Source organism: Electrophorus electricus, chromosome 16, assembly GCF_041902795.1.
Source record: "Electrophorus electricus isolate QZ-2024a chromosome 16, ASM4190279v1, whole genome shotgun sequence".
NCBI lineage: Eukaryota > Metazoa > Chordata > Actinopteri > Gymnotiformes > Gymnotidae > Electrophorus > Electrophorus electricus.
In genome coordinates this window covers 17,659,112-17,680,000 of record NC_137512.1, presented here as the reverse complement: position 1 = coordinate 17,680,000, position 20,889 = coordinate 17,659,112, and the positions used below count along the sequence as shown (strand labels likewise).

The window sequence follows — 20,889 nt, the reverse complement described above, 5'->3', positions numbered from 1 at the left end:
AAGAAACTATTACTTTGGTTCTACATTCACTAAGCATTTTATTAGGCATACTTACCTTGCGGGTATACTTGCTGAGTGTACAGTTAGAGTATGTAGCCCATCTGATGGCACATGTAATTTTTCAGCCATACTCTACCTCATTCATTACCAGTCAGTTTCTGTTGATTGATATTTGGGTGGTGGAACATTTACAACACAACAAAATAATGTTTTCAACTGAACTGAACTGAAGTGACCAGAATTATGTGGGTTGTGGAAAATTTTCAACACAGCAAAGGCACTGATATGGTAGTGGGTGTTGTGCTGGTATGTGTCAGGCACAGTGGCATTGCTACTGCTGAGCGTGGTACCACCACCCAAAATATCCAGTCAACAGCAATACTGTGATCAGAAACTAACCACTGATGAACTAAAAGTTGGTTAATATAAATTGTAGATGGACACAGATGGGGTATAGTGTCTAACTAACCAAATTCAAACAGAGTGCCCGGTAAATGTTGAAGTCTGCACAAATAGAACTCCTATACCAATATACACTCAAAAGGTTCAGGCTTTGTTTGTTATTTGTTACTGGGTAGTTCATGCTACATAGACATAGCAACCATACCAGAGAGAGCAATCTGACTGTCTCTTAAACAGATGGAGGACCTGCTTGGAGCAATGGAGAAAGTGAAGCAGGAGCTTGAGTCAATGAAGGCCAAAATGTCATCTACACAGCAGTCTCTAGCAGAGAAGGAAGCCCATCTGACCACACTGAGAGCGGAGAGGAGGAGACACCTGGAGGAGGTCCTGGAGATGAAGTAAGTTACGCCCATCACCATGCAATTGCTGATGTTTGTCCCTGAGACTGAACATTTGTTTCAATTTCTTCAAGCAGGGAGTTCCCATGATGTTTGGATAATGCACGGCAAAGTGAGTCAAGCTGCTCTGTAAAAGCCATTTAACAGCAACATTGGCAAAATTAATACTATAAATGAGAAGGACACTGGTGTGTGGAATCATGCACATTGCAATCACTAGATATGTCATCATCACACATGTCAACATGTGACATCCCAGGATTAAAAAAGGAGCTGAAGATTAAAAGCAGATGGGCTCGTAAATGGAGAAGGGCTCCAAACAGCTAGCTGAGGTGGAGCCACATTCACGGTGCATTAGATAATGCATTTCTTTCTCACACAAACAAGTTTGAGATCAAAACACGTTCATTCCACATCTTTAAATCATTAGTAACATGTTAAAAGACGGGGATGTGATATTCTGTTTTGTGTCAACTTGGCACATAAACAAATTCTCTTGCCACCAAGAATAAAAAGGTGTCATCCAGTGTGTCAAAGAAGGTGATAAAAACTCCAACTTTGACAAAAGCACAGGCTGCATACCTGTGTCCCAAGGGATTTAATTCTGCTAAATGTTTATGCAGAGATAATGAAAGCAGAGAAGGCATCATGCCACACATAACTCTTGTCATCTGTTTCTGTTTCTATTTCTGGGAAGCCATCAGTCTTTTGATATTTACAAAAGGGAGTGTAAACATGCTAGTAATTGACCATTGTGTGCATGTAAAGTTTATATTTCTAGGATGTTTCTGAGAAGTGGCATGTTATAAAAGAAACGAAGTCCCACGTGTGCCATGGTTTGCTTTGGCCACCGTGACAGGGGCCAGGCTGAGGAGGACTTGTTTGAGGCTGTAGTGATGTTACAGTGAGGTACCATCTGACCTACAGCCATTTAAAGCCAAAGCCCTTCTGCCCGATAGACAGGAGGCTCTGCTGGCCGCCATCAGTGAGAAGGATGCTAATATCGCCTTGCTGGAGCTGTCCTCTTCCAAAAAGAAGAAGACACAGGAGGAAGTGGCCCAGCTGCGCAGGGAGAAGGACCGTCTGGTGCAGCAGCTCAAGCAGCAGGTAGTGACTGCACCACAGAGCTTTGATGGAGGCTGGCCCACCGTGTGTGCTTCGGTTTCACATGAGGTTGTTTCTTACAAGCTCAGGTCAGTCAGACTTTCTCCTAAGGTGGTGACCTGGGCAATGCACTACCCAATTAATCTCCTACAGCTCACCTGTTAAAGTAGGTGGAGCAGGGTGTTGGCGATACATAGATCATAAGTTAAATTCCCATGGAGCACAGAGATACTGTCTCAACTGTAAAAATATCACTCTGCATAAGTTGACATGGAAAATACTGGAAAATGTGGACTAGTCAGTATATTCCCTAATACACTATTTTTGCTCCTATCCCTCTTGTTCTCTCTTTCATACGTCTCATATCTTTTCTTCTTCATACCCCCCCCCCACCCCCACCCAAACTGTGCCTGCTTGTTGAACATAGACACAGAATCGGATGAAACTCATGGCAAATAATTATGACGATGGCCACCTGAAAACAACACCTGACCAGACCAACCACAAGCCCCCGAAGTCACCTGACCAGGTCACACGTCAGCAGCCTGACACTTCCTCTCCATTTAACCATAATTCTCTACCACTACCATCAGCTTCTTTTTCTTCCATATTTATGACATAATACCCGTTACTATAGCTCAATATGGAATGTTAATAAAAAAATTTAAATTCACATTTCTACAAGCGTTCTATCTGAAGCAAGCTTTATGGGCACCAGAACCCCGATGAGAGCTGGGATCCGTCTCGTTTAACTGCTGTTTATTACAGAACTTGGGTTGGAATTACAACTGGAAATGGCCTAATGAAAGCTTACATTTCCAGTTTGATTCTTTCCCACTGTAAATGAAATGGAACTGACCCCAACTCTAATGCAGTCTCATCTATCAGTGAATCATGACTCGTCAACCCTACTGGTCTTATTCATGTCAGTAGACGTTGCCTCTAAGTACAGCTCTAGGATCTGTTTCATCTCATAGCCAATACCACAAAGCTTCTGAGGTCAAAACATTCAAAACTGAGCCTAGGTCTGTACTTCCCGGTCACTTCTACCTCGATCTGTTCGCTTACTAACCAGGTCTTCTTTCCCATGCTGCATTTGGCTAAACCCCTGGCATCTTAACCAATAGGATGATGAGGAGGGCATTTGGGCATAGCCGCTCTGGCAGCCATGTTGTTTTAGAAGGGTGAGCACTTGTTTGGTGGACGTGTGAACGCCAGTCTCAGCTGCCCTTTTCCTCCCCATGCCTGTCCGGCCGGCCTGGCTCTACCTGTGGGAGATTCTGAAGCTACGTCATAGCTGTACCCAACACCCAGCAGTGGTCATTTAAACTGCATTGCAGTTCAGTTAGTAAATTAGTAATTGGATAATACCGCATTACAAATCTGTTCACTCCAAAATATCTCAGAGGCCCAGTGTAGTTTGGAAATAAATATTGTGCTGGTGATTCACAGTTCCAACTTAGCACTGCTAAAACGTGGCCTCTATATCTCCTTAACCTTTATTTTGTTTTGACAGTCTGTTATTTTTGTGGGTTAATATTGCATGAAATCTTTGCTTGCCATCTTTCTCCCTTCACCTCACATCAAAACAAATTTTTTTCTCACCCCTTTTAATTAAATGTACAGTTTATATTACTCCTGAAGTAACCTTGTAAATTGTAAGTGCTGTAAACATTATGTGGTGGTGTTTCTGTCATGGTGGCAGAGGGTGGACAAAGTGGGTCTTGTATATATTCAGGGAGCTTTCATTAGAAATGTAGAAAAGCTTTAACCTAAACCATTAATTCTCCTGGAAGTGTTGATAAGTTTTGAAATCTGACAAAAACAACACATCCAAGAGAAAAAAAAAACCATGGCATTGTGTCTTTGGATTTGAGAAAGTCTGATTTAATAGTTTGTTGTTACCACCCAAAACATGCCTCCCAAAGCATGTGTGTTACAACATCAAATGCATGTCGATATGCCTTGTGTCTTTAATAAGTAAGCTGATTGATCTGATCTGTAGTGATGTCTATCTGCAGTTCATGCTTTCTGCTTTTAAATGACAGAAAAGAATACTCTCACAATTAGAAAAGTTAGATTACACTGATGCATGAGTGTCTAGCTCTGATATGGCCAATTCAGTCTCTATTACTGCCTTATATGTGTGAATAATAGCTTGTGTGTTATGTAGATGAAACTTGGGCGAAGAGCTACAGGGCACAGGAGCTTCACATCAGCCGACTGACCACAGCGTACAACCATGGAGGAGGCCTCCTCACCTCTCACTTCTTTTCTGTAGAACCAGCACTGCTCACATCTCACCACATCGAAGCCCAAGGACCCTCAGACGGTGCTTATAAACCGGCGATTATTGGTAACGCCCCACTTTGCCTTGCAAAAGCAATTTTCTTCACAACAAATAAATGAAAGAAAATACATTTTCTTTGCTATCACCTAGTTAGTAGAATGATATAAAGCATCACTTCAGATCTGGTTTGCTTAAGATGTTACATTATGCTGATGTAAATGTAAAATCCATCTTATATTAAAAATCTGGTTCACTGACCTATTTTAATATATTGTATACATTTTATTATCAATTTACAAAATAGCATTTTTAGATAATGAATTGTGGTTGACGCTGACTCTTCTCTTTGATTCTTGACGTTGTTTAGTCAGAGCCTGGGTTGGTGAGAGTCAGACTGACACTGTGGACTGTGTGCTGGACTTTGCTTAAGACCTGCAGCAACTGGGTCTGTCCTCCAGGAGCCAGCAGCCATGCTCTGACCCTCCTGTCTCCAGCAGTCCTCACTGTCTCTCTGCTCGCTTCTCTACTCGCTCCACTTCTCTTAAAATTTAAGCCTAAAATTGTCACCTAAAATCTGGCCTTTAAAATCAGGTGTTTTGGTGAATTAATTGAAATAACAAAAAAACCTGTATATCAATTGATATAAACCTACTCAATTCATATGATACTACCTGTACATGTCAGCAGGCCTACTATAAATAAAAGAGCTGTTGTGAAAGGACCTCAAAACCAACTTGTGGATAAATAACACTTCTATAAAAAAAGACCATGTGAAAAAGAAAACGGTGAAAACGTTTAAATAGGTTTAGAAAAAGCAGATCAAAGATGACATTGTGTCCATTTTATTAAAGACCGAAAAAAGACCAGAGGAAAAAGAGCCTCATTTGGCTTTGATACTGGTGCAGATGTCAAACTCAGCAGTGTATGTTGAATTGTGAATGCACTTTTAATTTTATACTTTTGATTACTGTGTTATATCATCACGGTTGATTACAGACTAAGAACGTCTGACAACCTGATGGGTGGTGCTATGTAAAAATTTCTATGTAAACTGAATGCCAAATTGTTGTAAGTTATACGCTAATTTGACAGCTGCACCTAGTATCAGACTGGCAAGACACCTATGTTGACTGGTTGTTCACTACCTTTGATGGTACTTTGACATATCTTTAAGTATTATATGAGTGTTGAAAGAGATATAGGTCTCCTCACCACTTGCGACATTCTGTCAGTGGTGCAAATCAGGTACCGTACACGTCACTTAATTTCCAGCTGCTAAAATTGATAGACATATAATGTGTGTGAAACTATTTTGTAGTGCTCATGGCGGAGTCATCCAACCCTCGTGAGGTGGCTGTGGGGTCTCAGTTAAGTGTTATTGTTCTCTGTACAGGCAGAAGATGCACAGAGCTCCACTCTGTGAGCTCTTACAGCAAAATAGGATCCAAGTATCATCATATCATATTTAGAGGTCTAGTTTATGAGGGCACGTTGCTGGCTTTATGTGTTCTCATAAACAAAGACTCCATTTAGTCTCTTTCTCTCTCTATGGCAGTAATTTTTTAATGTTGCATTTGTGGCCTATTGTCTTTGTGTAATGAAAAAATAGTTCTCGTTACAAATCAAACAAAGAAGAAAGATGATAAACTATAAAAAAAAAAAAAGACACGGGTATGAGCATTCTGACTTTGTATAAATGTGTATGTATATAAACATGTATTATCTGTGTTTTCACTCTCTGTGGTTTTATTCATACTCATACTATACTTTTAAAAAGCTGAATCAGATGACCCAACACTTGGCTGTGTATGAAAATAAGATGACTCAACACTTGAATGTATATGGGGTTTTCTGTGACTTTTCCAAATTAGTTGTTATCAGCAACTGGAACAGAACTATGTAAGAGTTTATAAAGTATACTGTCTGGCTACTGAAAAGTCTATCAAAAGTCTTGACTCACAGGGCTCCTGAGTGGTATATTAGAAAATCGTTTGCTCCGTCATGTGTATCATCCTGGGTTTGCTGGTTTGAGCCCCGTTGATGCCACAGCCATCTGTGGCTGGGAGTTCAAGGGAGAAAAACTGATGCTGCTCTCTGGGTTGGAGAGATGGCAATATTCTGTCCCCCATCATTCACACTGACATTAGCCAAACACGGACAACTGAATGCTAATGCTTGCTGACCAGGACTGTTAACACTTTCCTCCGAGTGTGTTCAGTTGCCCTGAGCCGCAGCATGCACAGCAGCTTGGAAAGATCTGGTGGCTGGCTTCGTGTGTCTCCCAGGAAGAACATGTTCACCACATCCTCCATGGTTGGTAGATGGTATGATGGGGAGAGCTAGCCAGTCCATTGGCGGGTGGGAATTGGCATAACTGCTAAACTTAATTTGTGGTAATGACTTAACTGTACTACTGTAGTTCTAACGTACACTGTGAAACCTGGGAATTTAATGTACATTGTCTTTATCAGCAATATACAGCTATTGCAAAAATATAATCTTCAACTTACAATATCAGATTTATAATAAACCAATTTTAAAATGTTTTATGTTGAAACTCATAGCTTTAATCTCATAATTTGATCACTAGTCCTCAAAACCTTTTGACAAAAAATGTAAAATGGATCATTGACTAAGAATTTGCAAAGTGTAAGTTGTAATAGCATTTGTAGTTTATTAAGTTTGGATGAAATACCAGAGAAAAAAATGACAATGGCTGTGGAATCTGTTGCATTTTCAGTTTCACTTCAATTTACCTTCTCAACAACAGCCTGAGACTGTTATGTAACACATTCTTTGCATACTAGTTTTCAAGTGAAAATTAATCATAGATACTTGTATTATGAATTAACTGTCCCATTCTCAAGATGAATAAGAATTATCCTTCCAAAACTGATGTTTATTAAGAATGACTGTAAGTGCAGCATGAGAAATGGAGTGTTGGATGAGTTCCAAACTGTTCCATTTTAATGACACAAGAAAGAAATCTTTATGACAATTAGCTAAGGACTAAATGAAGTGAAGGTTTTAGAAATGCAAACATTTGAGCCTGGCATTATCTTTTGTTTATGCATGATAATCAAGTCCAGATGATTCTTCAATATTTTCAATTCTGCAAGTAAGACTGTAAAACAGAAAAAGGTAACTTTAGGGTCCTTACCAAAAAGTTGAAAAAAAGTTTGAAACCCTGTTAGGGGATTAGTGCTACACTATACAATGAATCCTGAGAGACATTTCAACATCAACATTAATGTGAACATTACTCAACATAGTAATGTGTAAGGCTACCACCATTTATTTATAATTGGATGACTATGCACTACTAACAAGCTACATACTAACTGTTGGTCAAATGTTTGAGTGAGCTGGTTTATGGAAAACTGCAATGTTTACATAGCTAGTGACACTGATGAGTTGAACCATCGCAGAGGGAATTCAAGCTATGACGTTGTATGGGCATCTTACAAAAATAGTCCAAGCCATACATGGTAAAGTCTTTGTGATTACCTCTTCTAAAGAGGGATAATTAACTTTAGAACTTCCATCAAAAAACACTAGACAATCTCTGCAGAGAATTTGTGTATGGCAGGAGCTGATGGTGTTTGGACACAGTACTCAAAATGTAAATGTTTTTAAACCAATAAAAACAAACAAAAAAACTCAAACCAAATTGGAAACATTGTTCGAAACTTGCCTAATGTGCTCCTTAATAGAACTGGTTTATACTGGAAATCCAACATTGCTCTTATAGACAGCTTGTTCTTTGTAAAAGTGAAGTGCCACACCCAGAGGCCACGGGGTCTTGCGCAGTTCAGCTGGCTCGGTATCATATTTTTGCCATTGTGCAACTGGTCTGGAGTCAGAGGGGTTACTGAAGTAGCAAAACATTAGACAGGACAAACTTAAATAAGAGAACACGGAGCAAAATAAAGCTACAGCTAGCTACTATCTAACAGGACAGCCCAGCCCTGAGCATACCACCAGTCTTTGCGTGTGAGTGCTGCTTTTGTGACAGGATGTAGAGTATCTGCCTGCCAGGATGAATGTCCCACATATGCATGCTCGCATTCTTGCAGATGTAATATAAGATCAAAGTGCACTGTGGTCCAGATTAAAGTGTGATGCATCAGATTACACATCTATAAATTAGCCACTAGAAGGAGCACATTTTAAAAATCTGTAATCAGATTTAACAATGAATTAAATAAATACATGTTTGCTTAAATCATTGTGGAACAAAGAAAGATGAGGTTTGTGCCAAATCAAAGTTAAGAGTTTTCTGTGTAGGCATGTATGTTTGTTTTTCAGCAAGAATGGTAAATAGCAATAAAGAGTGACTTAAGATAGAAATGGGCAAGCAGTTAAAATGCCTAAATGCCCCAAACACAATCAGATATGAATAATAACAAATAATAATTTTGAATAATAATTGTGACTAGTCCTGGAACACACACAAAAAAATCTGCACAATTTTGTGCTTTTCATTAACTTTGTAAAGGAATATGTCTAGACTGGAAGTTTTTCTGATAGGGGTTGGTGAGCATACTGTACAGAATGTACACTATGAAGATAGTAGATTAGTGGTTACATAGTGCTCTTCTTGAAATGTATTCTGCGTATATAGAAATGTATATTCTATAACTTTAAGATATATACTATATTCCTCAAAAGCTTTGATAATTCTGTCACTTCTGAATGGGAATCTCATACGCATGTTAAAGCAGTGCCTCTCTCACAGCACAAAGGGAGGTGGTCCTCCACTGTCTCCCTCTCTCCCTCTCACACTGCTCAGCAGACCTACCAGATCCTCTTACTGAACACACCAGAATGTGGCTGTCTGTGCTCTTTGTGTGGGGAAATCTGTTAATGTTCGCTGCTTCTCAGAGCTGTGGGGAGACATCCAAGGATACTGCTTCATGGGTGAGGCTAAAACCTCTGGGGCAGTGCAGAGATGGGGAGAACATGTGCCCGTACAGCATCACCCTCCCTCCACTCACTATCCAGCTGCCCAAGCATTTCAGGGACCTGGATAAGATGGCCAGAGAGCTGCAAAGCCTGACACTAATGGTGAACCAGCTGAGGGAAGAATGTCAGGAGTGCAGAGGGAGGCAGAGACCAGAGTGGAGTGTAAGGACAGATGATGGAGGGAAGGCTGGAGAAAGGATTCAAGCTTCCAGGGGCACTGTCAACACCAGAGAGAGACAGCACGACTTACATAAGAGGGTGAGGATCGTCCAAAGCACCACGCCAAACTCTGCAGGGGAAGACACTATGCTCATCAGCAGTGGCACAAGGGAGGTAAATCGAGTTATTGGAATACCAGGGTGGAACATGAGTCAAGAGAGGAACATGAAGACAAGTAGCTCTGGACAAAGGGCTGAGAGCAGTGGAGGGCCACAAAGATCTAACCTTTCACATGTGGAGATGGCAGCCGAGAGCGTGAGTGAGGTAAGAGACCTCCACTTATTTACAGGTGAAGAAATAGTAAAAGAGTTGGAGTCTCCAAGAGCTAAAATGACTGAATCACCTTTGCTAGGAAACCAAGATGAGAAACAACTTACAAACTATGAAAAAGCCAGTACAGGAAGGGTAGGGCATGGAATGAACACCAGTGGAACCCTGACTACACCAGGCAACATCCCTGAAATCAGTGTAGTTACTATGGTTTCAGAAAATGTTGACACTGAAACAAAGCAGGTCAGTCCACCAAATAAGGATGAAGTGAACAAGAGATTACATGGATTTCCTCGACCAATGAATATCAACAGAAAAGAAGGCCAGCTGAATCCAAATATTGAGAACAGATTAAAAAATCCAGGTGGAATGAGAAAAGTGTATTTACCTGTCAGGGACAGGCCAGTACAGAGTACTGCTAGAGTTCCACTGAGGACTGGCAATGGAAGGCTAAATGGAAAAACACCACAAATAGCTGACAGAAGAGGCAAAATTGGTAGTGGCTGGACTGGATTGAATGAGGACATAAACAGACCAGATGTAATCATAAAAACTCCACTCAGAATAGTCAGCAAAAAAATTTCAGGAGAAAAAAATCCAACGACCAGTGTCAATGCTCAAAATAACAGAGAAATAGAGCTAAATAGAACTGAAACCTTTCCAATCATGAAGCAACAGGATGAAAACAAAGAAAAAGTAAGTGATAGTGGGGTAAACCAGTTAAGAACTTTTAGTCACGATGAGGCTGATAAAGTAAATGTGGGACGTTATGCCAGTATCGCGCAATATCCAACTGCTGAAAATAAAGGCAGCAAGAAAAACAATAACCACAGAGCTAGAGGTCTTGAGCAAAAGCCATTAAAGCCCAGCAAAGATGTAGAGTGGGACACAGGAGCAGTTCTAAATCCGGTTGTTACAGTTAAGACAGTCAGTGGACTAGAGAAGTCACAGTTATATATTCCAGACAAGGCTGATTCCATTGATGCAGGTCATACAAATCCAGACACTCTGGACAGTAAGTCTGAAAGTCCGTTCAGCCTTAGCATGAATGTAGAGAGTTACACTACAATGGATCTGAACCGATTTAACAGAACTGAGACAGACAGTGAACTAGATATGTCAGTAATATCAGAGAATGCTGATCCCATAGCAAATATAAGCCATACCAATACACAGATTATGGACAGAAACTCTAAAAGCACATTCAACCCCAGCACAGATGCAGAGAGTAAAACTGAAATGCTTTCAAAACAAGTTAACACAGTTAAGACAGATGGTGGACTGACGAGGACAAGAAAAATCATCTCAGACTTGTCTGATGCCATAGTATCAGTAAGTGATACAAATCCACAAAGCCTGGACAATAATCATGATCTATCCAAAGGTCGGTCATTGCTAAAACCAGAATTTTCCATCACTATGCCAAACAGTGGAGAAATTAATAGTTCAAGCCACATCAATGCACAAACTGAAAGAAAACATATGCTAAGGATCAACAACACTGTACCCTTGAATACGCATCCTGTCAAGCAAGCTCCGTTTACTAATAGAAGAGATAAGAGCACAATAAGAGGTAAGCAAGGACCACCTGTTGTGGGTCAGAAAAGGATGGCTAGACCCTCGCCCAGTGGCCTGCTACCTCTGAGGAGTCCAGTAGCAAAACATTATTTGAACCATACAATGAATTTCAGCCAAGGAAAACAACTGAATCCTCCCAATCTGAGAATGGTGAAAAATGTCACAAGAGTAAATCCAAACCATGTGGAAGGACCAGAAAGAACCCACCCCACCAGAGGTATTTTAGATAAAAACCCCAAATTGAGAAAATCACATGTTTTGGAAAGAAGGCCAGGAAATGAAAATGTGCAGACACCTTTAAAGGTTTTTACCTCAGGTGAAGCAAAAAACACCAGTGGAGAGACTGAGAATATGGTGGGCATAATGAAGAGTGGAAGCAGATATCTTTATTCTCAAGATGGTCCCACTACATCCCGCCCCAAACAAGAGTTCAAGAGCAGGGAATATGGCTTGACTCAGTCAATCAAACCCACTGTGGCAATGCATACCATTGTGGACCAAGCCCATGCACAAAATAACAAAACTGTTCCTACAGTAGAGGCATTACATTCATTGATATATTTCCAAACTGAAAACACCTCACAGAGCATGGAGACAAAGCTGTTTCATGTAACAAAACCCAAAAATCCTGGAGGAAAGAGAGAGCTGGATACAATTACACATGGTGTCAGGGATGACAATGTCGAGACAGTATTGAGTCATGACACAGTGAACCATGACAGTGATGATAACAGAGGAAGAGCCTCACTGCAAGTTGTGGGGAAGACTGAAGAAACTGACAGAAGGCAGAGAGCAAAACCGTTCATGGCCAACAATGTAGGCTCCAATCAGGACAATGCCAAGGCACCTTTCAAAGTAGAAACCCCACCAAGCTCCAGTGGAAACATTTTGCTGACAGTGAAGAGAGAAGGCAGCAAGAGGAAAGAGTTAAACTATCCAACTACTGTGGACATGCTGTACACTATAAAACCATTGACTAAAGATAAAGAAGGACCAGTGACTCAGTTCACCACTCCCGCCGCATCAGCAACATATTTTATGGATCAAGATTATGTGGAAAAAGTTGAAACTACTCCTGGAGTAAAGGTCTCAGACACACATGTTCATTACAGATTCAAAAACTCCAGTGAGGATGTAGAGTCCAAAACTTTGACTGAGAAAATATCTGATCATGACAGAGGAGATAAACAGTCAGATCTTGATTTGCAGAGTACAGGCAAAGCTGGAGGACCCAGTGATGAGACAATGTTACATCCCAACACTGCAGACAGTGTCCAAAAGAGAGCAATTGGCTCGATCCCTCTTGTTATGGACAGAATCAAGGATAGTACAGTGGCAAAGGGCTCAGCCCCATCTACAGAGAGCACACAAATTTACCATAAAAACAGCAAATATTCATTTACAACCTCTAAATCGATAGAGAACAATAATTCATACAATAACGGGAACGCCTATCCAGTGGCTGTAGGCAGGACTGGGGATAATCAAAGGATGAAAGACATAATAGCACAGAAAACCACAGCTGAGGGCAGCAGTAAGGAAAATAAGAAGAGACCATTCACTGGTATCAATGTGGAAGACAGAGATAACTTAGAGACCCAGCTGCTCAACACCTGTCAGGGCCAGTGTGACCAAAGACCGACTCTTCAGCCGACACTCAGCACTCGGAGATCATTTGAAACTGACAGAGGTATAGAACTTTTTCATTTTAATCACTTTGTTGATGTTTGTGAACAGTTACACATTAAATGCATCAAGACATTCTGAAATATGTAGAAATTTCAACTGGCATTCTTACTACTTCAGTTAAATATACTGGCCGCTTGAGATTACGTAATAAGTCTGATGATAAATGCTGAAGCTCAGCAAATGTTTATAGTTGAATGGCAAAATGATTTATACATGTTATTTCACACAAAGCTTGCAGCCCTTGAGCGTGTCAACGGTATTAGATGGATTATGTCTGTGGTCTAGAGTTCATGTGCAGACTTTTATATTCTCAAAAATGAAAACATTAAGATGAAAACAATCTACATTACATAATACAAAAGTACCCAATGATGAGAACCACCAAGCCCTGCTATTCTCCCGTGACATTGCTCCAGTTCTAAACACTGTAAGGATTCATCTTTTTATACCAGGGATCAACTAATGATGATAACTTGATATAGGCTTTCATCTGAACAGCAGATGTTGTGGCTCTGGGAAAGCAGGGAGATGGAAAAGAGCAGCTGCCCTTTCTGTTTTTTTCTGTTGCAGCAGGATAAGGCCTCTTCACTAAGATTACACTAATTAACCCCAGGTTGAACCATTACAAATGGGTGGTATTAAACAATGCTGGAAGAATGTTTCCATGCTCTCCGATCCTTTTTAAATGCACATTTAAGTTTCTATACTCCTGCTCTAGTATTCTTTTAAGGACACATCATTAATTCACATTGTTTTCTTGCATTTCCTCATTAATGTAACAACTAAATATAACATGATTATTACTGTGGCATGTTAATGCAACTGAATTTTATGTAAAGCTCCGACAAATGTTAAGGTTTTAAAACAAATGGGTATTCTATTACCCACAGATAAACAACAAGATTGTTCAGATCTCAAGAAGAACATGAAGAATGGTGTTTACAGCATGACACCAGTAGGATCAAAGCATGCCTCGTTCCACGTCTTCTGTGACATGGAGGCCTCTGATGGGGGCTGGACTTTGATTCAGCGTCGTCTTGATGGTACTATCAGCTTCAACCGCACCTGGGATGAATACAAGAAGGGTTTTGGCAGCTTAACAGGCGAGTTCTGGCTAGGCAACGACAAGATCCACTGGTTGACAGCAGCTAGAGCCATGGCACTGCGTCTGGAGCTCGAGGACCTGGATGGGATAAAGGAATATGCCCAGTATGATGACTTTTATGTGGCCAACGAAAGCCTAAACTACCAGCTGACTATAGGAGAATACTCAGGCACTGCTGGAAATGCTATGCAACACAGCAAAAGGTTTAACCACAACCAGAAGTACTTTTCTACTCCAGACAGGGACAATGACGAGTATCCCTCAGGAAACTGTGGGGCCTATTACAGTTCTGGATGGTGGTTTGATGCATGCATGGCTGCCAACCTAAATGGAAAGTATTATCAGACGAGATATAAAGGAGTGCGCAATGGCATCTTTTGGGGCACCTGGCATAATATTTCCAATGAGTACTACCCGACTAACGACAGACAGTCTTTTAAGACTGTCAGAATGATGATAAGACCCAGAGAAAACTCAGTGTTAGATGTTTAAAGATTAAAAATAAAATAAAACACAGAGGCAGCTGTTCTTTTCCTCTTCAGGAGAGACTTTGTACATAGAGTAGATCTACTTGGATAAGTTCCAATTAAATTCTTTCTTCCTCTAGTGGACTGTTAAACAATGTTTTATTGCTATTCTGCGTCACCGTTTATATAGGACATTTGTTGCTTCTTTGGATTTTCAGAATTTGTAACATATACATTTTACAATGCTGAATGCCAGATCAGACTTAGAATAAATATCTCTTAAGGTTACTTTGTAAGGACATACAATGTCCTTATTACACTGGGAAACAAAATTTTAACTCGTTTTGCTTCCCAAACATAAGGCTGTTATTACATTTCAGATATGGACAAATGTATGATTTTTGCCTACATTTGGCCTCAGGAACAGCCCCGTTCACTGTCCAGCAGTAGTCTGTCAACATACAGGGGCTCCACTTTCTTTGGTACCACTTTTCCATACTATACATAACGATACATGTATATTGAACAACAACGACTATGGGTGAGAGAAATTCTGAAAACATTTGGAGCCGGAGTGTGAAAATACACAAAGCAAAATCATTGTTGACCAGTGTTATTAATGTTACTGCTGATGATCAATAATAATTAGACAAATTAATGGTAGCTAAGACTTGGTAAGCTGTAAAATTTACCGGCATTCAGTTCATTTAAAAATGTTTTCTCTCCCCCATGACTGATAAATATATATTTATACAGTCACTGTCATACCAAAGAATCCTGCATCCAGAAGATAACCTTACCTGAAGAAAGTAAAATTTCACTCCATATATATTAAAAAATACCTCCCTTGAGACAGAGCTGGGATTAGGTAAGTCATTCTTCATGTTATTTCTAAATAATTTGACTGTGGTAAATTAAAAAAAAAACAATGAAAAGAAAACCCTACTGGATAAAGAAACAGAGGTTTTACTGTACGGTGCTTTTTGATTCATTGTTTTTAATTCTGATCCAATTATTTTTGTTAAATATATAAACTCAATTGCATGAACAAACAGCATAACTTGTTTTTAATACAATGATAAAAATGAAGAACTTCTGTTAGGCAACATGAACATTGTAGCATAAACCGCTGTTTTGTCAATATTGCTGTATTGATACAGTCATACAGTGCCTCCATGTTAATTCCTTTCCTTGTACATTTCCATGTTTACTTCATTAGTGTGCTCTAGCTTGACTTTGCATAGACATTTATGATATTTCATTATTACAATTTTTACACCCATATTTTTTCTTCTAGTTAACCTCTGGTCCATTCCAAACCAGAATTACAAAATATGTTGAATGTTTATTATTTGTGAACATATTTTAAAATTAATACCTCCAAATATGAAGCATTTCCTTCTACCAAAAAAGACAAGTTGAAGAGGAGGTAGAGGGTGGAATGCTGTAAAATAAAATCAAGTCAAATAAAATCAACATCAAACATTCAAAACAAAGCCTTAGTTGTTTTTTCTTTTGATATTTAATACAATTAAGAGTTCTATTTAGGTCTTAAACCTGTTTCAAAAGAGGTGTGAACTGCCCTAGGAATACACTGCACAACTTCTCAAATTATTTGCATTTGCTCCTGTTAAAAAAAATATATACAGAAGACAGTTTGATATATTTGTAAAAAACAATGTATATGTGATGGTGTGTTATACTGAAATGAGTTTGATCACGGAAATGAGGCACTAAAATGAGCTTGATCAATTCTGCACTCTACATGGTCATGTGTAATTTTACATCAGCTCCAAGATAGCCTGCTGTGAATTTGCATATTGAACAATGAGGCAGACTCATATATACAGCTTTTAAAAACACCAGCCTTAGCCAAAATGAGGGGAGCAAAATTAAAGTTGTTCGGGCTGAAACCTTTTATCTCAGGTGAGGTTCTGGTTTGTATACAAACGGAGAAACAGTGTCTCAGTTGTCATAATTATTCACAAATTGAAGCACTATGGCAGATTTTAACTTAAAGCTATGCCCAAATACCTTTCAAGGCACTACACGTGGGGAAAAAAAAAGATGAGCAGACAACTGTTTACATGTCTGTCCTAAACGACTAGCACTTAAAAAGCTATCAAAGCCTGTGTCTGGACAGCATCAAATCCTCATTCCTGCGGCAGTCTCAAAGCAAGACTAAAAGGATGTAATAATGAAAAAAATAGCTAACCTTCTCAGTATCTATAAGATATTTACAGGGACAGTAATATACACTGCCCATTTTAGTAGAACATAGAAACTGAGCAAATATCCTTTCCACAGGTTTAACATTTAATTTTATTTACAAATCATGCATTAGATGTTAAAAGGTACTTGTGTGTAATTCCAGAACACAACCAATCTAAACAAGCCACTTAAAAAGTCTTTGCTGAGTTAGAGATCCTTTGTAAACAAAACTCCCTCCAGTTGACAAGTTTTTGGTTCTTGCAACAAGAACCACAAACATGACATACCTGCACAAAACACAGCCTTCAAAGTGACCTTCAACCCTCTCCCAGGATGAACTGAGTACATTTCAAGTACAACTCATTTCACTCCCACAAATAACATATCACCTGAACAGAACCATTCAGAGCTCAGTGCACGAGTCCCATGGGAGACTGAAAATTCCACTCCTGACATCTAAAATAAAATATTTGTTATAGGCAGGCCTGCATTAGAAAGAGAAGCAGTGTCCAATTCATGAATCATTAATGCAACAGACACACCACTAGCCAGTAACCTCAGTTACCTTCCAGGATGACATTTCATCTGATGCCAAGTTACCTGAACTGGAATCTGCTGTTTACAGGGAACCCAATTTGAATCATTAAGAATAGCAACAAGCCCACTCCATAAACTCCATTACAAAATTAACATTAGTTAAACACTGATTAGTTAACAATATACAGCATATTTACACTGAAGATCAGTCTTTTTAGTGTGATGAAAATCTCAACCATACCAAAACTCAGAAAACACCCAATAGGTACCTAACATGAATCACAAAGAAAGCATAAGCATGGTAAGAACCTGTGACCTGAAACCCCCAACACGCCTTCAATCAACGTAAAGATTATTCCACTCTGTTCGATCACTTAGGCAAATGTTTTGAATGTCCCCACTTCTTATGCAATAGCTTTTGTGCTATTTTAATAGAGAGGTGTTATATAGTATAATTTCTCCTAAATCTGCTTGTCTCATCCTAAAATTCAAAAAGGGCAGGTTTGAGAGACTGGCAGAATTAGGAACCTTTGAGATAGGATATAAGTTAGAACACATTTTAAGATAAGTGTCATCCAGTTCTTCATGAGTTATTCATGTTATATGTGCTCAGTCTCTTCGGAAGTGGAAGACACTGTACCCAAGTTCCACCATGGCTCCAATGAGAAGTGCCCAGAGCGGAACACAAACAAAACTCAGCCAGACGTCCGTCAGGCGTTCCAGCTTAGCACACAGCGTCAGGCAAAAGGCGAGCTTCAACAAAATCGCCACAAGGTACCACACTCGCTTCTTGAGGTTCTCTGCTCCGTTGCGTGGATCAAAGCCCGGCTTGCAACGGCCAGCCATTTTAACAATAAGCATGAGCAGGAGAATAGTGTCAAAAGCCCACACAGGAAGGAACACAAGAAACCAGCTCCATTGGATCTTGTCATCCAACTTGAGGACCAGCATAATGAGGAAGATGAGGCAGAAGATCCAGGTGAGGAGTACTCTCTGTGCCAAGGACATACTCATTCAGAAAAACTAGTGCAGGAGGCTGCTCTGCTCTGAAGCAGTCTGAGAATTAGATAAAAGACAAGTCCTGTCATATACCTCAGGCTATCTTATAGGTCATGTTTACTTTCAAAAGTTTTCATGTGCCCATTTTTAGACGTTTCCCTTCTAGGCCTATACTTCTACCTATAATTGTCTATAAATATAATTGTTTAAAATTACATTTTCAGTCGTAAAGCAAAAATGGATATTAAGCATTTGCAAAAGCTAGCTGGCTAAGTAAGAAGAACGATTCTGTTTACCTTAGGGTTTGCTTCTGCATGGACTGACACTTTTCACAACCCTTTTATTGAAGTTGATATATTGCGAGCTACAGTTAGTTACGGGAGTCATCCTTTGTTTAACAACGCTTTCATAGAACAGGTAGACGAGTTCAAGACACGCTTTAGAACTAAATTAGTAGCCAGGTTAAGATATCTAGCTAGCGTAGCTACTGGAGTTAATAGTTGCCACATACAGATTAGCTAGCTCACCTGCTAGACTTTGAAAGTAAGACAAATTATTTGACAGACTAAACCAGGTTTCACCAACACTTACAAAATATTTTACCTAAAACCAGTTCGCTTGAGTTTTCGTTTGGATCAACAGGGAACAAGTCACAAGGACTGTGTTTTCATTCCACTCTTCGGCTTCTTCCCTGAGTAATTGGGTCAACTAGCCAGTTGTTTTCAAAACGTCTTCGTTTTCTGACTCATGGCATACAACCCGGTCAAAAACAACCAGGAAAGCTTCACGACGCCCCCTAGTGTGATGGAGTGTACAACGTTATTCACACAGGTGCTCAGCTCAACGTCACCAAGAGAATTTTAATGAGTCACTCGGTAACTGTGTAGTTTAATCTTAGGATAGGTACGACGACCGTAAGATTAATTTAATGGCATTCTGCAGAGTTATCATAATTTATCTTTGGATACACCTTTCATTTGATTCAACATTTTAAATGCATGTAAGCATCTAGGAAAAAAGAAAAAATGTCTACATTATGAAAGTTTAATTTACTTTTTTTTTTTGGACTACTGTACTACTCAGTGAGAAAAGCCTGCAGCTTCCGCTTCTACTTTGTTAGCTACATTTTGGTGTCCTGGCTCAGATAATCTGACCCACGGCCATCTGTCGAATAATTTTTCTGGCCACACCAAAAGTTTCCCTGACCTCCACTCGACCATCCTCGTGAACGATCTCTTCGAGCTTATCCAGGCCAGCCAAAGCCTCTGCTTAATGTTTCTAATGTGCCTATAGGCGAATGTCCCGGGCAGTCTGCTGCCTGCGGGCTCCACCACAGCCTTATAGACGGAGCGATAGTGCTGAACGCTGAGCCCGTGGATCAGGAGCGACCGGCTGGAAAGATCAGTCACTCGGGCCCGGAGGCGTCTGCACAGCTTCCTGCATCTCCCCAGGCTTTCTGAGATCAGCCGCTTTCGTTTCCTCTGGGATCTGTCCTTGGATCGGTTCAGCCGGTCTGCCTGCGGCACAGAACGTCTGCGTTCAGAGGCATATCTCACAAACCACGACACGTCCCTCTCTGTCTGCTTTGCACATACGTGGCTGGTTAGGATGGAGCTTGCGACGTTTCACAGCGGATCTTACAAGAACAAGCAGACCAATAATATAAAGATTGCAGCCGTAGTAAGAAAATGGTGTTCAGGCTCAGGTTGAACAAATAATGAGTATTTACTCGGAGAAAAGGAATGACACCAATTGTGCGGTGATAATTTTTCACCGAATCCGTCAAATAATAGCACATTTAAATCTCTCGGCGGCTGGGCTGAATGGCACAAACGTGCAGTATGCACTGGCCACGTCCCTGTGGGCTTATGGTGTTGGACCTCTCGGCTGCATGCCGTTAGAGTTGGGCTGCTCATACTTTTCTGCGCCTTGCGTAGTAAAGATCAGAAACTCGGTGATTCGGAGAAGCTAAACACTAGACATGTAACGGAATATAATAAAATTATAGCTAGTAAATGGACACTGAAATTGAATTTTGCATAGTGTATTAGTTTTGAGGGTTTTTTGAAACACAAATACCGTTGTCGTTTTTTTTTAAATTAATATATTAAGTTGTCATTACACATTGCAGATGTCAACAAACCAGCCTACGTTCTGTATATGCACTTGCCAAAGTACATTCCTCATCTGATTGTTTTATTCCAAATAGGAATTTCAATTTTTATGTATTTTGTTTTTTCTAGTGGCATAACCATATTTTGGAATGTAACTACACCTTTTATTCTAGAAAACAAAATGGCTCAACGTTCCACTGCATTTCTTTTAAATGCTTTTACAGCCTATAGCTTAGTTTAACCACCAGAGGTCACTGTATTTCAACAGTCTGCATCGATGGGAGCAGCGAGCAAGGTTATCTTCATGGTCTGTATTCTATTCTGCTATTTTGACCAGCCTAAATACAATTCCTTAAGTACAGCACTGAAGGCTAAATTTAATGTTGTCCTTCATTATTTTTTAAGAATCTGTTTTATAAAGTTTCAATCAGAATTTTAAATACTAAGTGCTTCTCCCACACGAGAAGAGCCAACTATAAATGGAAAAAAACCCACCTATTTAAAAATGATGTTTATTGTTTGTATACAATCAAGTCCAACT

The 20,889-nt window shown here is 39.8% G+C and overlaps 4 protein-coding genes across 14 annotated transcripts in view; 2 read left to right on the top strand and 2 right to left on the bottom strand.

The window, feature by feature from the left end:
• Positions 1–8,557, top strand: part of erc1a (ELKS/RAB6-interacting/CAST family member 1a) — a 23,626-nt gene extending 15,069 nt beyond the window's left edge. For 2 of the 5 annotated variants that reach the window (XM_081699158.1, XM_027024550.3), the window contains 5 exons: positions 640–800; positions 1,760–1,907; positions 2,332–2,433; positions 3,032–3,088; positions 4,078–4,451. In XM_081699158.1, coding sequence (XP_081555284.1) covers positions 640–800; positions 1,760–1,907; positions 2,332–2,433; positions 3,032–3,058 — 438 coding nt within the window. In that variant the 3' untranslated portion in view covers positions 3,059–3,088; positions 4,078–4,451. Of the gene's footprint in view, positions 1–639; positions 801–1,759; positions 1,908–2,331; positions 2,434–3,031; positions 3,089–4,077; positions 4,452–4,561 lie in introns of those variants that run through there. The other 3 variants (XM_081699157.1, XM_027024548.3, XR_014117650.1) reach the window with 2 other exon arrangements.
• A 58-nt stretch (positions 8,558–8,615) lies between these two features.
• fgl2b (fibrinogen-like 2b) lies at positions 8,616–15,962 on the top strand. The gene is made up of 2 exons (XM_027024543.3): positions 8,616–12,916; positions 13,806–15,962. Exons 1-2 carry the CDS (start codon positions 9,022–9,024, stop codon positions 14,510–14,512), a joined length of 4,602 nt encoding a protein of 1,533 aa, XP_026880344.3. The 5' UTR covers positions 8,616–9,021; the 3' UTR covers positions 14,513–15,962.
• Positions 13,871–20,889, bottom strand: part of immp2l (inner mitochondrial membrane peptidase subunit 2) — a 60,413-nt gene continuing 53,394 nt past the window's right edge. Inside the window, exon 5 of one of the 3 annotated variants that reach the window (XM_027024561.3) lies at positions 13,871–13,980. In XM_027024561.3, the coding sequence (XP_026880362.1) occupies positions 13,971–13,980 (10 nt within the window). In that variant the 3' untranslated portion in view covers positions 13,871–13,970. The remainder of the gene's footprint in view (positions 13,981–20,889) is intronic. The other 2 variants (XM_081699162.1, XM_081699164.1) reach the window with 2 other exon arrangements.
• Positions 16,604–20,196, bottom strand: tmem60 (transmembrane protein 60). 5 transcript variants are annotated; one of them, XM_081699165.1, is made up of 2 exons: positions 18,762–20,196; positions 16,604–18,291 (listed from the first exon to the last, which is right to left on the bottom strand). In XM_081699165.1, the coding sequence occupies exon 2, from the start codon at positions 18,247–18,249 to the stop codon at positions 17,845–17,847; it is 405 nt and encodes a 134-aa protein (XP_081555291.1). In that variant the 5' UTR covers positions 18,250–18,291; positions 18,762–20,196; the 3' UTR covers positions 16,604–17,844. The 5 variants fall into 5 exon arrangements, with proteins under 5 accessions (XP_081555291.1, XP_081555292.1, XP_026880366.1 ...); XM_081699166.1 differs by having other exon boundaries at positions 16,604–18,316; positions 18,838–20,196; XM_027024565.3 differs by having other exon boundaries at positions 18,531–20,194.

Excerpts from the sequence above, each read along its gene's own strand:
- fgl2b (XM_027024543.3), top strand. The coding sequence starts at position 9,022 with ATGTGGCTGTCTGTGCTCTTTGTGTGGGGAAATCTGTTAATGTTCGCT. Across the intron at positions 12,917-13,805 it reads ATCATTTGAAACTGACAGAG|ATAAACAACAAGATTGTTCA; the intron begins GTATAGAACTTT and ends TATTACCCACAG.
- tmem60 (XM_081699165.1), bottom strand. The coding sequence starts at position 18,249 with ATGAGTATGTCCTTGGCACAGAGAGTACTCCTCACCTGGATCTTCTGC.